This window comes from Ischnura elegans, chromosome 2 (genome assembly GCF_921293095.1).
Source record: "Ischnura elegans chromosome 2, ioIscEleg1.1, whole genome shotgun sequence".
Taxonomy (NCBI): Eukaryota; Metazoa; Arthropoda; class Insecta; order Odonata; family Coenagrionidae; genus Ischnura; species Ischnura elegans.
The window spans coordinates 110,285,984-110,300,448 of record NC_060247.1 but is presented as its reverse complement, the minus strand read 5'-3'; the positions used below and the strand labels follow the sequence as shown (position 1 = coordinate 110,300,448).

The 14,465-nt window shown below is 36.0% G+C and overlaps 1 protein-coding gene across 1 annotated transcript; it reads right to left on the bottom strand.

Annotated features, from left to right (window-relative positions):
- Positions 1-3,411: 3,411 nt before the first annotated feature.
- On the bottom strand, positions 3,412-13,795 carry LOC124154381. The gene is made up of 6 exons (XM_046528067.1): positions 13,389-13,795; positions 11,245-11,342; positions 10,247-10,362; positions 6,203-6,354; positions 4,964-5,117; positions 3,412-3,841 (listed from the first exon to the last, which is right to left on the bottom strand). The coding sequence occupies exons 1-6, from the start codon at positions 13,417-13,419 to the stop codon at positions 3,703-3,705; spliced, it is 690 nt and encodes a 229-aa protein (XP_046384023.1). The 5' UTR covers positions 13,420-13,795; the 3' UTR covers positions 3,412-3,702.
- Positions 13,796-14,465: the final 670 nt, after the last annotated feature.

The following is a 14,465-nucleotide window of genomic DNA, read 5'->3' as shown; positions in this document are numbered from 1 at the left end:
AGGTGATTTGGAGGAGGCTTCGGAGACCTTATATAATTTGATCCATAGGGAAGGATTTAAGAGGAAGTAGGGTTGAACAGACTGAATCGACGTTTGTGGCCCTACTCCATAAGAAAGACGCCCAGATGAGCACTGCTTAATATCCGATCAGAAGAACGTCGATCTGTAACATAAGTGCCCTTCGTTCAGGGAAAAAATCTTTTTAACTTCAAGGATTTGAACCAGATCTGACGTAAAGGGAACTAAGATTTTAACCTCCGCACAAAACCGATCCTCAATGAATCATTTTATCAAAACGCGGGAAACATCTCCAGGGAATTATTCAGCCAACCAGTGCTATGCCTTCACTGACGCAAGTGTTCATTATCGGTAAGTCATTTTCAAGTGCTGTATGCTTCATTTTTGAGAAAGAAAATTTATTAAAAATGACTTCTTAATTTCGCACGATTTATTAAATTTACCACGAATTCTATGCCAAACGACGTCATCATCATGCACTAAAACACGTAGAAACACACAGCAAGGAACAGATGAAGGAAGAGGTAGCTCAATTTAAAGTTCAGAGGGGACAAGAGCATGATTGGGTAATGCAGGATGGTTAGGGATATACATCTGTATGTCAGCTCCAATTAGCATCAAAAGGTGCGTGGCGAAAGGTATTACAACACCTGATGATTTTTTTAAACGGAGGTCGTTATTCTGATCGTACTCGCAGAACTAGTTCTTTTACAGCCTCTCCTGCCCTGTTACTTACATTCGATCCAAGCTCGCCTTCACCAACCACCGTCCCTCCTATTTCCGAAAGTAATAGGAGGGACTGTGAGAAATTTGATAAGTTAAGAATTACTAATGCGTGATTTTTCTCGATAATTTGTTCGTCTTTATTTTAAGCCGATGTCAATAAATAAATATATTTATGCTAATCACTTCTTATTCAAGTGCTAATTTACCCTTTTTTTTACAAATATCTTTATAGTGATTTGGTAAGTGGTTTGAATTACACTCATTCGTAAAGGCAACGTTTACGAAAAATCATTTACTATTCTAAGAACTAATAAAGCAAAACTAAACATAATAATGTGAAAAAAAATAAATCATAACACTAAAAACCTAAGTTAAATACACGGATGGTAAAACAATTAGACTTTAAGTGGCCTATTGCTAGAAATAATTAATTCATTCAACTGTGGTGGAACAATATTTACTCGAGGAACCCTTTGTAACGAACAAAGTTAACATGCGTAAAATGATAAAGAAAATAGGGCAGATGTGTGCCTATAAAATTAAATTTGAAAACACAAAATTTAGAAAATGGCTAAATCTTCATAATAAACGTAATAGGTAACGTCATCTCGCCACAATACCTTGCATAATATTCATGGCTGGGATAACATCCGTCACTATGGACTATGAGCCTTTTAACATGCAGATAATTTCAAATTTAATGCAAATAATTCTCTGTTAAGTTGTCACTACTATAATTACCACGGAACTATATAATTTGTTAATCCTTTTTGTAAGATTTTATGCTATTTTTTCCACTATTGCCAATGATCATGCCTGCATGAGCTGAAACATTGGAACTGGCGCTTGGGTCTACATCAATTATGATAAATAGGACTATTTTTCTTGACTATAATCCCTCCAAATATTAATAGAAATATATTTCGTTGCACATTTTATTGTTGTATGGTTCTCTGACCACGCCAACGCATTTTATCCTCCACCTCTTTATAATTTATACCTACGCCCAGAAAATTTCTAATGGAAGTCATGTGAGCAATTCGTCTGAATAAAAAACGGTCGAGTAGAAGGCATTAATTTATATTTCAAGATCGTATCAACAAAAATTTCCGAGGGCTACTGGAACTCTCAGACCGCTTGCTAAAGCCTTTGCGTATATGAAAATTTCTGCCATTTCATTTCCACAGCAACTATCCCTCTGTGTTGACGTGAATGAGATGATTTGAAGCATTTTAAGTAATTAAAAATAAATTATTTGTGGTAAGTGGATGGCAAGTGGAAATGGGGTCTTTCATTGCATTACCAATAGATCTAGGCTTCTTAGCTATCAATTTCTACTTATGTTTTGCAAAGCAATTTCGCTCTTAAAATCCCGCTTGTTTCGTTGTTTTCTTTTATTCCTTTTTTTTATTCCTAGCGCGTTACTTGAAAACTTTTCACTCTGTCAATATTTCCCGATTACTATGAGCAAAAACATGCAAAAACTCACCCGTTTCTCATGTGCAAACATTTGACCTCTGACTAACCAAACCGTGTTTCTACGCCGTTTCTGCTATGAAAAATAACGATTTTGCTAAAATGCCCATTTTCCGGTGGTCTGCAGCCACGTTTTTAGCAAAGTTAAAAAAATCGTTATTTTTCATCGCAGAAACACGGTTCAAAGACGTACTTATTGCTTGATTGGCAGGAGTGCGACGCAAACAATCAGTTTTTGATGATCGGATGAATTGAACGATTTTCAAAATGCAGTCAGAGCAGTCACTTTTGGGGAGGGAGGCCCCCCGCTCAGAGGGTCGAAGAGAGGGGCCAGCGAGGGTGAGCTCGTCGAGGAAAGGGTTCCGGATTAGCGACCCTTCGGAGGGTATACCATGCCCATTCTGGAAGTACCTGCTCCTTGGCTGCACGAAAAGCATTTTAACCTTTTCGTCGCATGTGAGGAGAAAATTTTTGGAGATTGAACAGCAGTGAAAGGGTTAATGTCCTCTCATAATATTTGATCACCCAATTTCATCTATAACCAATTAAAAAGGTTTAACCCACCAAGTCCAAAATAATACGAATAAATCAGTATAAATTATTATGCTCTGTGTCTCTCCTTACGAAAAATACAAATACACATAAAAATTTCCGATCAACCAATAAAGAAATAAAAAATAAGGGAACAGGGGAAACTCGCGGCAAATCGGAGCGTTTGGCTCGAAATTTCTGTAGTTTAAATATAGGTTTTCGACATATACGTCATTAGTATTTCTTATTCATATTGGTATCAACTATCCAAGGTTAAAGTTTCGTTACATTATTTTTCTTAACCCTGTATAAATGACCTTTTGTTAGACAGATTAGTAACGTCCATATGTGTTTACTTAAAATTAATGAATAATTTTTCCAAGAGCAATTAACAATCGGCAAGTATGAGGACTTTCGTGCATGCCCTCAGTATAACTGCATTACCATCTGCATCTGAGTAGTGCGGTAGGCAACAGAATGATAGGTGCATGCTTGGTGAGAGCTAACTCCTGCTACACAATGGAGGAATTGCGTGGATATATTAACTTGGAAATACTGCTGGTATCCATATGTTGCATGCTGCTGAAAAGGTTTTTCGGTGAGGCGAATTAATCGATAAATAGAAAATTTATCTCACTATGCAAGTTTAAAATATATCAATAACTTTTCAAACCATTTATTGACGAAATCATTCTGTTGTAATAAATGGAAAATTTATCACTCAATGCATGCGTAAAAATTATTAATGCCTTTTCAAAAAATTTGTTGACGAAATCATTCTGCAGTTATAAACTGAAGGAATCTTAGATAAGATCTTAGATTAGATCTTAGAATCTCAGAACAGACGCGCATACAATAAACGAAGTGTAATTAAGAGTCCTTATGGTTTAATATGCTGCGATATGAGGCCAAAAAATCTCATTTGGATTGTGTATTTACATTGCTGGTTTTTCATTCTTTTGTGTGAAAATATTTCGAGCAAGAAGTCTGATTTCTCCATATGGACATGACCTGAGTGACAGAAGTTTTCATTTCCTCGGAACACCTTCCGGTTTCTTCCTCTCCGCATTCAAAGAAGTCCACATATTTCCTGAAACGAGTAATATTTTGTACAAATGAAAACATTTAAGCGGAATATACATGCATATAAAATTCATGAGGTGATCACTATTCCACGGGTGTTATGTCGACGGATAATAATAATAACGAAATAAATCAATCATAAAAAACAATTGAAGATCCGTATTAATAATCGCGTATTGATTGTTTAGCTGAGTCGGTCTTGATGAAGACCACCTTATTGGTCAAGACGAGCTTATCTGGCTACCACTTTCATAGCCAACAACATAACCAGCTCGTCTTGACGAAGGCCTTTTCATTAAGAAACAAAACTTACGAATGAGCTCATGCTTGAGACGATTTTCGTAAATCAAATGCTTAAGACGTGACAATGAATACGGGACTGTCTAATCATTAATCAAAGCCTTTTTCGAATGGCAAAGATTTAAAATTACCCTTTGATTAGAGGATCTTCTTATGAGTTTATATCTGTCTGAAGATAAAAAAAGGTTCTCATTCCAAAATAAATTGGCAAAAAGAAATATATCTGCAACAGAACTTGTCACTCATTCTCGGGGTGGTGGCTATGTATTAATCCGCCATTGGCTAAATTACGAGTTCTTTCAGACATTTCCTAAATCTTAGTGGCATGAGAATTTTTTCATTCTTTTGAAATTATCACTCAAATTTCACAGCATCACAATGCTGCCCAAAGATCGGTGTTTTACCTTTTAGGTGACGTTGGTATTACTCCCGTATAACTTCCGCCATCACTTTAGAGTTTTCACAATACATCTAAGTTTAGATATTTGTATTTGCTTGTTTCTCAATTCGAAGAAAAATTTCCTTAGAGAACGTTGGAATACGGTAAAATACTGACTAGAGTCTACTATTTTGTAGTACCTTGTAATCAAAAGATATAAAAAATTCCAATTTGACACATAAGAAAATGTCAAAAGTGACACAGATCTACTTCATACACCTTGGAAAGTTCAAGAAAAATGCATAGGTAGGTACGTTTTGTAAGAGTTATCTGTCATAAAAACGAACATTGAAGCCGGAGGTATATGTCCTCTCAATATCGGTTATCAACAAACTGATCGGTAATCAGACAAAGGCCTTAGCGTGTAATCCCTTGGTACACCATACTCACTGGCAAATGAATTGCTTAGAGAAAGGATCCAGCTCCGGTATGTCTGTGAAATCGCAGATAGCTATGAGGTTGAAGTCCTCCGCTCCTTCCAAACGAGACTGGCAAGTGCGCCAGGCACTGGTAAGACATTGGCCGTTTTCTTCGTCAAGGAACACTGAGAGTGCAACAGGAAAGGATAGGGAAAGAGAAAAATATGTGAATAATAGAGACAGGCTACGAACATATCTCAACTTTTGCATTCAGGGTCCGTCTTATAAGTTTCCAACAATACTCATTTTTCCCTCACACAGCGGGAGCACAGGATAACGGAACTTTTAGGCCTCAGTTATTTTCTTTTTCTTCGATTTTCGCATCGAATGCACTACTACTGCGACTGTAATAATTATTCACTGATACACGGATTTTAAATCCGCGGACCTGGGCTACATGCGTCCCGCCGGATGGTTTCTTGCGGCCCCTATAGGCTAAATAAAATACTGTATCACGAACCAAATATCGAAACACTCGTCAAAAATAAATAATATCAAAATAGCATTTTTTAACCAACAGATATTATTGCACTTTGAAGTCATTTGTTATCTATATTTATTTTATTGACATGCCGGTAAAACGACGGGGAGCATTGTGGTCATCCGTACGATGGCAAACCGATTTATTGCCCTTGCATGAAAAAGGCTGAAAATCTCTTTTCTAGTGTAATCGGTTTTCGAAATTACTGTAACGTGAAATGAACTTTTATTCTTCAACATTTCGTCCTGCTGGGAATGTCGTCAGGAGACTTTCAAGTTGTTCACAGAAACGTCGTGCAATAAAAGTTTATCCCACTTAGCGGAGAACTTTAAAATAATTGACAAAGATGTTCGAATATCTTTGTGACTGGCCCAGTCGTTCAATATCGTAACGTTTCGCCTAACGTTTCTCGGCAGAAGAAGAGGTCTACTTTCGTACATACGTCATATAGTGCAATTAGGAGCTCCGAATAAACCGGGATTTAGTGACAGTGACTTTGCAAGCACGACTACTGTCACTTGTGCAAAAAGCAAGCACGAGACGCAAAAAACTTGTTTGGATAACCCTATTTGGTGTAACCTGCCGTGGATTAAGATGGCTTAGTGTTTAACCAGCAGCTTTATCGCATGTACACAATCAGGAAACTCGTAGGACAAACCCTGTATTAGTCAAATTTTTACTTCAATTAAAGATATCCCAATTATATATTAGGATAAGAAAAATCGGTACCACTAAGCAATGCAGCATCGTTGTCGCAGAGGTTGTGAAGACTTTCTTCGACCAAATTTCTTACGAAAGGAACCATTTCCACTGATTTATTTGAAAAAAGAGCAACAACATCCCAAGATTCTCCTAAGCAGCGAAGGATCACGTCCTGTTTGCTGAAAAAATATAGAAAGTCATATTAATAATTATTGAAAAGAGGTGAGAAAAAAAGAGAAAATTGTTGTTTTTAATTTAAGGCAAACTTTGATGCTACTAACATAATTTTCAAAAAATTACACTGAACGGCATGAAAATCGGCCCAATTCCTGCAGATTCTTGTGTAAAATGACTTCCTAAATCAGAATATGAACTCCATTTTTCTTTATCACCCACCATTTTCGGGGGACCTCCCCTCTCCAACTTTTAGGACTTTTCGGTCATTTGGAGTAATTAAAAGGATTATTTTATCATTGAAAATTTTCTATGGGTTTTTGAAGGATGCAAAATTCTAAAAAATTAATTTTTTTGGTGTAGAGGTAGTTTTGGGGGGATTTAGTGTCCATAAATTGTGTAAAAACGCATCAAAAATGATCAATGTTGTCATTGTTTCGCGAATTTTCACGTATTTTAAAAAATTTCCTGCTTCCATTTCACATCATCCTCTTCGGAATGATATAAATATACGACAACAAGATACAGCAGTAACAATAAAAATATTTTGTTGCATAGCATAGCAACAATAATTAAAATATTTCGCAATAGCTCGGAAGATTCACTTTACTACGCTGGCCCTCGCAGTGCCTCTCCCGCTCCGGCATGGACGGCAATTCTCTTGCTTTCGCAGCTAAAAAGGAATAGCAATACTTTCTAATTCCACGAAAAATATAAGATATAGGTTTTTATGCAGTCATTGGAGTTAAAAAGTATTCTTTCTCCTTAATCATGGAGTTCCATAAAGTATCAGCCTCTCAAATCAATTATGTATACTGAAGTTGTCGATACCTCTAGCGATCCCAGTGTCAACTCTTTTGGTGTCCTGTTGGCCAATGGGAATGAGTTACCTTCTGTTATATCTACATACAATGCCGATATGAAGGATACGTGCGGAAATATCAGCCGAATCCTTGAAAACATTAACTATCGTGATTATAATTGGTAAGTTTGCGCTGATCTGAACGTTGTCGCTTTATTCACGGGACTGCGATCAGGCTTCACGAAATACTGCTGCTTCCTTTGTGAATACAGCAGCCACGCCCGAGAAAAACATTACATCTTACGGAACTGGCCTCTGCGCGAAAGCTTCACTCATGGTCATAAAAATTTCTCTCATGTTTCCCTTGTTCCGACAGAAAATATTCACTTTCCACCATTGCACATCAAACTACGACAGATGAAATATTTTGTGAAAGCAATTGGCAAGACAGGAGCTGAATTTCAATTTTTAACCTTAAGTCCTCTTCTTAGTGAGTCTGAAACAAAGGAAGAAATTCGTGGTCCCCCAGATTAGGAAACTTTTCCAAGATTCAACGTTTATGAAACACCTGAATCATAAAGAAAATCGAGCTTGGCTTGGATTCTGAAACTTTTTGGGTGACAAAGAAGTGATGATTATTTCGCCTACGTCGAGGAATTTCTGCTATCGTATTAGGCCGTTGGGTGTAACAAATCACTAAAATGCATTTCTTTCATTCACACCTTGTCATAGAATATTTTGGAGCAGTTTCAGATTAACATTGGGGACGGTTCCATGAAGATAACACCAACTTTGAGAGGGGATTTTCAGATAAGTTGAATGCGCGCAATTTGGTGTGTATATTAGGCCTGCTACTGGTTTTTATGAGAAACTTCTACCTCAGTGCATAAAGGGAAATCAAATACCAAATTACTTATGCTATTCATCGTCTTCACAATGGTTATTTTTCTCTTTCTTGATGTGCGGGTGGTATTGAGAGCGCCAGCGTGGTAGCGTACCTTCTGAACTGTTGGCACACATTTTCATTATTTTATCTATACCGTGTTCTTAAATATTTTTATTGTGGCCTATATAAGCTGTTGATATATTTTTCCATTATTCTGGGATATTTCAGGTAGGAAAAGATGAAATGGGAGCTGAAATATGAAGAAAATAAGGGAAAAATCGCGAAAAAAGGAAAGGTTGATAATTTTTAATGATTTTTTAATCAGTAACGGAAAATAATCCCCCCAAATCTACATCCTTACCATTAATCATCATGTTTTAGAACGTTTCAAATCTCAAAAACCTAATAAGAAATATAAATGTTAATATAATCCTTTTCATTCCTCCAAATTATTGCAAAAGTGATGAAAATTAGAGGGGGGGCCTATCCCCCAAAAATGGTGGGTGATGGAGGAAAACGGATGTCATATTCGGATTTCGGAGGTCATTTTACATAAGAATCAGTACGAATGGTATCAGGGCTCGAGAAAAACTTTTTTTTTGCCGTCCAGTGTTACCTGCAAATATTCTCTTGATGAATATTTGAGAATCGAATCATTCAATAGGATCTTTGGTATAAAATGAGCAGTTTTTATTTAACGTCGAAGGCCATGCTGTATTCGCATCTGTTTTGATCAAATTTGGCACAAGTGGACCTTATTTATCACTTACTATCTTTGTAAACTGATAATTTCAAGCATGCGTTTTTTGAAAATCTCTATCGTAACAGGCTCAACTTTGTGGAGGTTCATTCTAATAAATATTATATTATAATAAAATATAATTATATATAATAATAATTATATACAATAATTATTTATTTACATGCGTTTTTTCTTTATAAAATGATTCCTTATTCTTAGAAATGTATAAAGCACTTGGGAAGACATTCTTTCAAAGTATTTTTGATGCATGAGGCATTATTTATTATACTATAATGTCATGAAATCAAAGAGAAAAACAATAGAAGGAATAAAACTTTTTATGCTTAGCAACCCAATCCAGAATCTAAGTCTCTGGTTATTTTATCTATCGAGGGCCTCCGTGTCCAACACCAATGGGTGAATTATAAAGAGTGTCAATACATACTGATTAAAAAAAATAAGAAATAATCATGTTCAGAGACGCAAGAGGCTAAGCGCTCAGTAGAAAGGAGTATAATTGTCTTCATTTTTCCCATTAAGGGAGAGGTAATTAATATTTGTGTATGAATACTCTCAGCTGATCACATTAAAAATATATCTAAGTCATATATCATAGATTTTACTCGTAAAAAAGATTATGCGGATAAGAAACGACCAAATTTCTAGAAACATATATATGTCATTAATTACTATAGTTTACTGCTCTCAATTTGGACAAAAGCTCTAGTTTATTTCATGTATACCACTCCCCTTTCGAGAATAACGAATGCTAAATTTAATGTATCTCGCTTTATGTTAATAAAACATGATATTTGTCTATGCATACATATATCAGCAGACCGCCCAGCGTCGCTGGGGAAGAATAGTAACCAAGGAAGTGGAAAACTTAAAAATTTGTAATTCATGGTCACATTGCAGGATTTTAAGGTAAAGGAACAAAGCAGGTGTGACGATGGTATGCATTTGTAGCAAAAGCAATGGAAAAAAAACGATTTCCATGCACCGCACATAAGATCAACTAATACCTAGCACCACAATATTGATCATAATGTGTGTCCGTGCGTGTGCAAGCCATAACCGTCGTGTGAACTCCAGAAAAATGGTTTGCACCAAGAGGAATAATTGTTAACCTGAGAATCCTTTAAGCTATATTTTCCCTTTGAACTTATTCAAAGCATGTGCCCACCCGGCTGTGTGTCTAAACCACAGAAGATATACAACGTGAAGTAACAACTTTTATGATAAAACGACGCAAATGATGCGTCGTTCGCAACCAGAAGTAGCATAAAAGGGGTTTGGGAGCATGAGATGTACCTACGTACTAAATCTGATGGCATTCAATGCAACCGTATGAAAATGCATAGCAGGCATAAAGATACCCTCTGTTATAAATACAGATTTGCATATATTAAAAAAATAAAATGCATAGAATAGTGATTCACACGTTAAATGAAACTAATGTCTCACCTGCATACGTGCTTGCAAAGGGGGCATCGGGAATCCATGTGCAATTCCATTGCAGCATTCATTGCTTCGTCGGAGAAATCCTTGCCTAAGCATTCTTTCGCCACGCCCCTTTGAGCCTGGAAAATGTTATGTACAAATTAAAAGATCGAATGATTGCAAAATTTATGTAAATTATTCCATACATGTATACATTACAAGAGGGTGAAATGTTTGACGCTAACAATAAGTGTTGGTCAGTGGTCGAGTGAAAGTAATCGGATTATTTGTAAGATTAATTTTGCAGTAATTTGTAATTTTAACAGTGTTTTTTACTAAATGTAATTTTTATTTGTGAGTATAATATTTACCCCTCACGGTGAAAGAGAAATCATTACTTTCGTTGCAATTGCTTCTTTCTCAGGAAAGATAGTTAAAGATACACTGTTGTATGTTCTACAGAAGTTTACTTCACCGACCCAGGTTTCGATATTACCTACACTATGTCATTTTCAAAGGTATACTTAGTGTAATGTCGAAACATTTGACTGACCCAGGTTTCGGCATTAAACTATGTCATTTTCAAAGGTATACTTAGTGTAATGTCGAAACATTTGACTGACCCAGGTTTCGGCATTAAACTATGTCATTTTCAAAGGTATACTTAGTGTAATGTCGAAACCTGGGTCGGTTAAGTAAACTTCTGTGGAATATGCATCAGTGTATCTTTTGCTATGTTTCCCGTCACCAAGTTCAAAAAGAAACATGATTCATAGAAAAAGCTAATGTTCTTGGTTAACACCTGATCAATTAGAAAACAGACCAAAATAACCACTAACGTGTCCCAGAACTGAAGAAGATACATTTTCATATTTCTGCAATTAACAAACCGATAACTGTGTTTTTATATTACAAATATCAGATGAGAGAAAGTATTGGAGAGCTGATTCTAAACACTGACAAGATTAGTGAAAATTGGTGATGAATTTATTAACATAAATTTGACTAAAGCGTCAACTTACCAGAGTTTTATGTTGGCATTCAAAAAAGCTTTCCAATGGTTCGAAAGGAAGAGGAGTTGGGTAAGCAAATACCAACGCTGCAAGTGCTATGGCAGCTCCTGGGAAGTCAAGGGCGGAAGTTTAGAACATTCGTCGGTGACTAAGGGAGTCTCAACCATTAAATTATGATTAATAATGGTTAAAACCATAGTTTTACATCAGAAAATAAGGTAAGTATGCAAAATACGTTAATTAAATTGTACTAAATGGTACTTCATTCACTACGCTGCATCAAGTTAACCCCCACAAGTGTTTGTGAGAAGAGGGGTTCAGTTTACCTTCCCCAAATGTCTCCCCCTCCCCGAAATGCATTCCTTCCAACATTGAGATCCCAGCCCCAAAAAAAAGTTTACCGTTCACAGACTCATTGTTTTACCGAAAAGGATGTAGGTATAATTGAGATAGGTATTTTTTGAATGCAGAAAAAATAATACCGATTGATAAAAAGGCAAAGAAATTTGTGAGGACCACATATGACCGATACGCAATTGCAGGCCAAGTTAAATTTAAATATTTCGAACGATTGTGGAGATCTAAGGGTTTTTAAAAACTTAATTAAAAATGTAAGCCCGAAAAAAGAGCATCATCATTTAACTTGAAACACAAATCCGACAACGATGTTAAAATCCCAGGCTGAATGTTTATTTTCACTAATAAAATATTTTGCGTAGCAGCATTGTAAAAATAACTTTATAAAATTATTAGCTCGCTAAATTGTCATATGATGCAGTTAGAAAGATAAAATATTTATTAACGACATTTGGACGCCATGGATCTTATTTAGATTAAGACAAATATTTTGATGCAAGAGGATACTTAATTGGTTGAGAAGCCAAGGGATGCAAGTGATTTTTTTACTCACAAGGAGACGTCGCCAAAGTGATGTTCAGGATCTGGATACGGTTGTTATTTTCTGAAACTATATAGGTAAGGTAGAAAAGTTGTCACGGCTTTCTTCCACATAGGCCCGGGTTCGAGAGATATTCGCTTTTAAAGACTTCGCGCAACATGACATCCCTTGAGTAATCGCCGTGGTAAGGCACAATTCGGAGTTTCGTTTAAAATCCATAAATTTATATTAAATTTTAAAAATCGCGAAGTAACTAAATAAAACGAATGGGGATAAAATGTAACGGTGATTTCAAAAATTAGAAGAGAGAAAAACTCGGCCGTAAGTAAGAGGTAGCGATTACTCAAGGGATGTCATGCTGCGCGAAATCTTTACAAGCGAATATCTCTCGAACCCGGGCTTATGTGGAAGAAAGGCGTGACACTTTTTCTACCTTACCTAAATAGTTTCATTTAATAACATCCGCATGCAGATCCCGAACATCACTTTGGCGATGTCTCCTTGTCAGCAGAGTTAGGTAAAGTCAAATTTTCGAAGAAATACACAGACTCTTGATCGCCCAGGGATACGAGTGAGTCTCTGTTCTGTACTGACATCGAGTGGAAAAATCAAATGCACCATTACTAAGCATCCTCCGTTTTTTTCTTTACCTAATTTCTGTTTCTAACTCTGTGTAGAGAAAAAGAAATCACTTGTGCCCCTTGGCTTCTCACCCATTCATTTAGGATGTGTATATAATCAAGAAATTAGTTGTGCCCGGAAAAAATTAATACTGATCGATAGAAAGGCAGAAATAACTCTAAAAAATTAAATTTGTACTTTTCCTCTGTATTACTGTACAAAAGTGCAAAGTATATTTTTTCAGAGATGTAGCTTTTCAGAAACAGATAATGAAAGCTCTCGATATGCGGCAAAAATAAAAAAAAACAAATCATGACACCTACCACAGATATTACAGCTCAGAAAAGCCTAGTAAAAGTATTAAAGTAACTGTTTTTATTGGCACTCTTTATTTTACGATGCAAACAACTATATTTTTCATGTTTCGATTGGAATATTTTTTTCATCTGCTAAATTGTATACCATTCGAGGGAGAACCATAAAAATTTAGATAATTAGTTATTTTTTTAAATTCATTTAAAAAGGGCAATGTAGCTGTTTGTGCACTAATTTATTTAAAAAATAGCTTGTCCTATAAATACCATTTATGGTAGGATTGATTTATGTTTGTGTAAATATAAGACAAATTTCTCACCAAAAACAATCAGATGCCTCGTGGTAGCCATTTCTGTGGGTGGTTCTGGTCTCAACTTGAGGGGTGAACACTAGCTTATGTGCAGCTACACTGAAAAATTACTTGCACAGACACCGTAAATTTTGTTGGACGTCTCAAGCGTTCTTCGCAACACTCAAGGGCTTAAACTGATCTGAAATGAAAATTTCATGCGCATGTCGACCTTTCGTTGCTGAGATCGTGAACTTTAGACCTTATCGGCCTTCGAATCGTAAACTCTGCAGCCTGTTTACCACATGACTTTTTGTGTTGCACATCACAAATGACATCTCCAATGTCGCATTTAGAAGACCATCGGCTATTCATCAGTTAAGTGCTTTGAAGAATTCAGGAAGAGTTTAAGAATTCAAATAAGTTCATCCTCAAGTTATGATGGGTAAGAATGGGATTGGCTTGGGTTTCTCAATAAGTCATTAAGAAAAGGTATAAAAAATTATATTGGGTCCATTTTTTATATTTTTATTGGAGTTTTTTTCAGGCATTTAAATTTTTTTAAGCATCATAAAAGGAGCTTAAGCCATTTAAAAAGAAAAATTTCGCTATGTCTTCAAAATAGGCATTGGTTTGGACGATGACCTCTTCCACAGACGTTACCTTTATCTGCAGAGCCATTTATTCAACATTTGAAATTATATATAGTCACGGAAGCCAAATCTGGAGAATAGGGGGAATTTTGTGATAATTAAACTTTAATTCTGTAATTCTAGCTATTGACTCTGAACAGGTGTGCAGTCGTGCTGTGTCTCGTTGAAGGAAAGAATTTTTTTGCATTGAACGAGGGCGTTTTTCTTGGTTTCTAACATCAACCGGTCAAAAAACGATGCATTATACTCTCTTTTTATCGTTTTTCCCTTTTCGAACTAATCGATGTAGATAATTTTGCGTTAATTCCAAAATATCGTCGCCCTGACTTGACCGGCCCATTTCAACATCTTCGCTTGCTTTGGGGCCCGTTGATTTTCAATATTCCATTGCTTTAGCTGTTATTTTGTCTCATTGTCAGTAGAGTTGTGTTGAATTCATATTTCATCAAAAGTT

Excerpts from the sequence above, each read along its gene's own strand:
- LOC124154381 (XM_046528067.1), bottom strand. The coding sequence starts at position 13,419 with ATGGCTACCACGAGGCATCTGATTGTTTTTG. Across the intron at positions 10,363-11,244 it reads AATGCCAACATAAAACTCTG|GCTCAAAGGGGCGTGGCGAA; the intron begins GTAAGTTGACGC and ends AACATTTTCCAG. Across the intron at positions 5,118-6,202 it reads CGATGCTGCATTGCTTAGTG|TGTTCCTTGACGAAGAAAAC; the intron begins GTACCGATTTTT and ends TTGCACTCTCAG.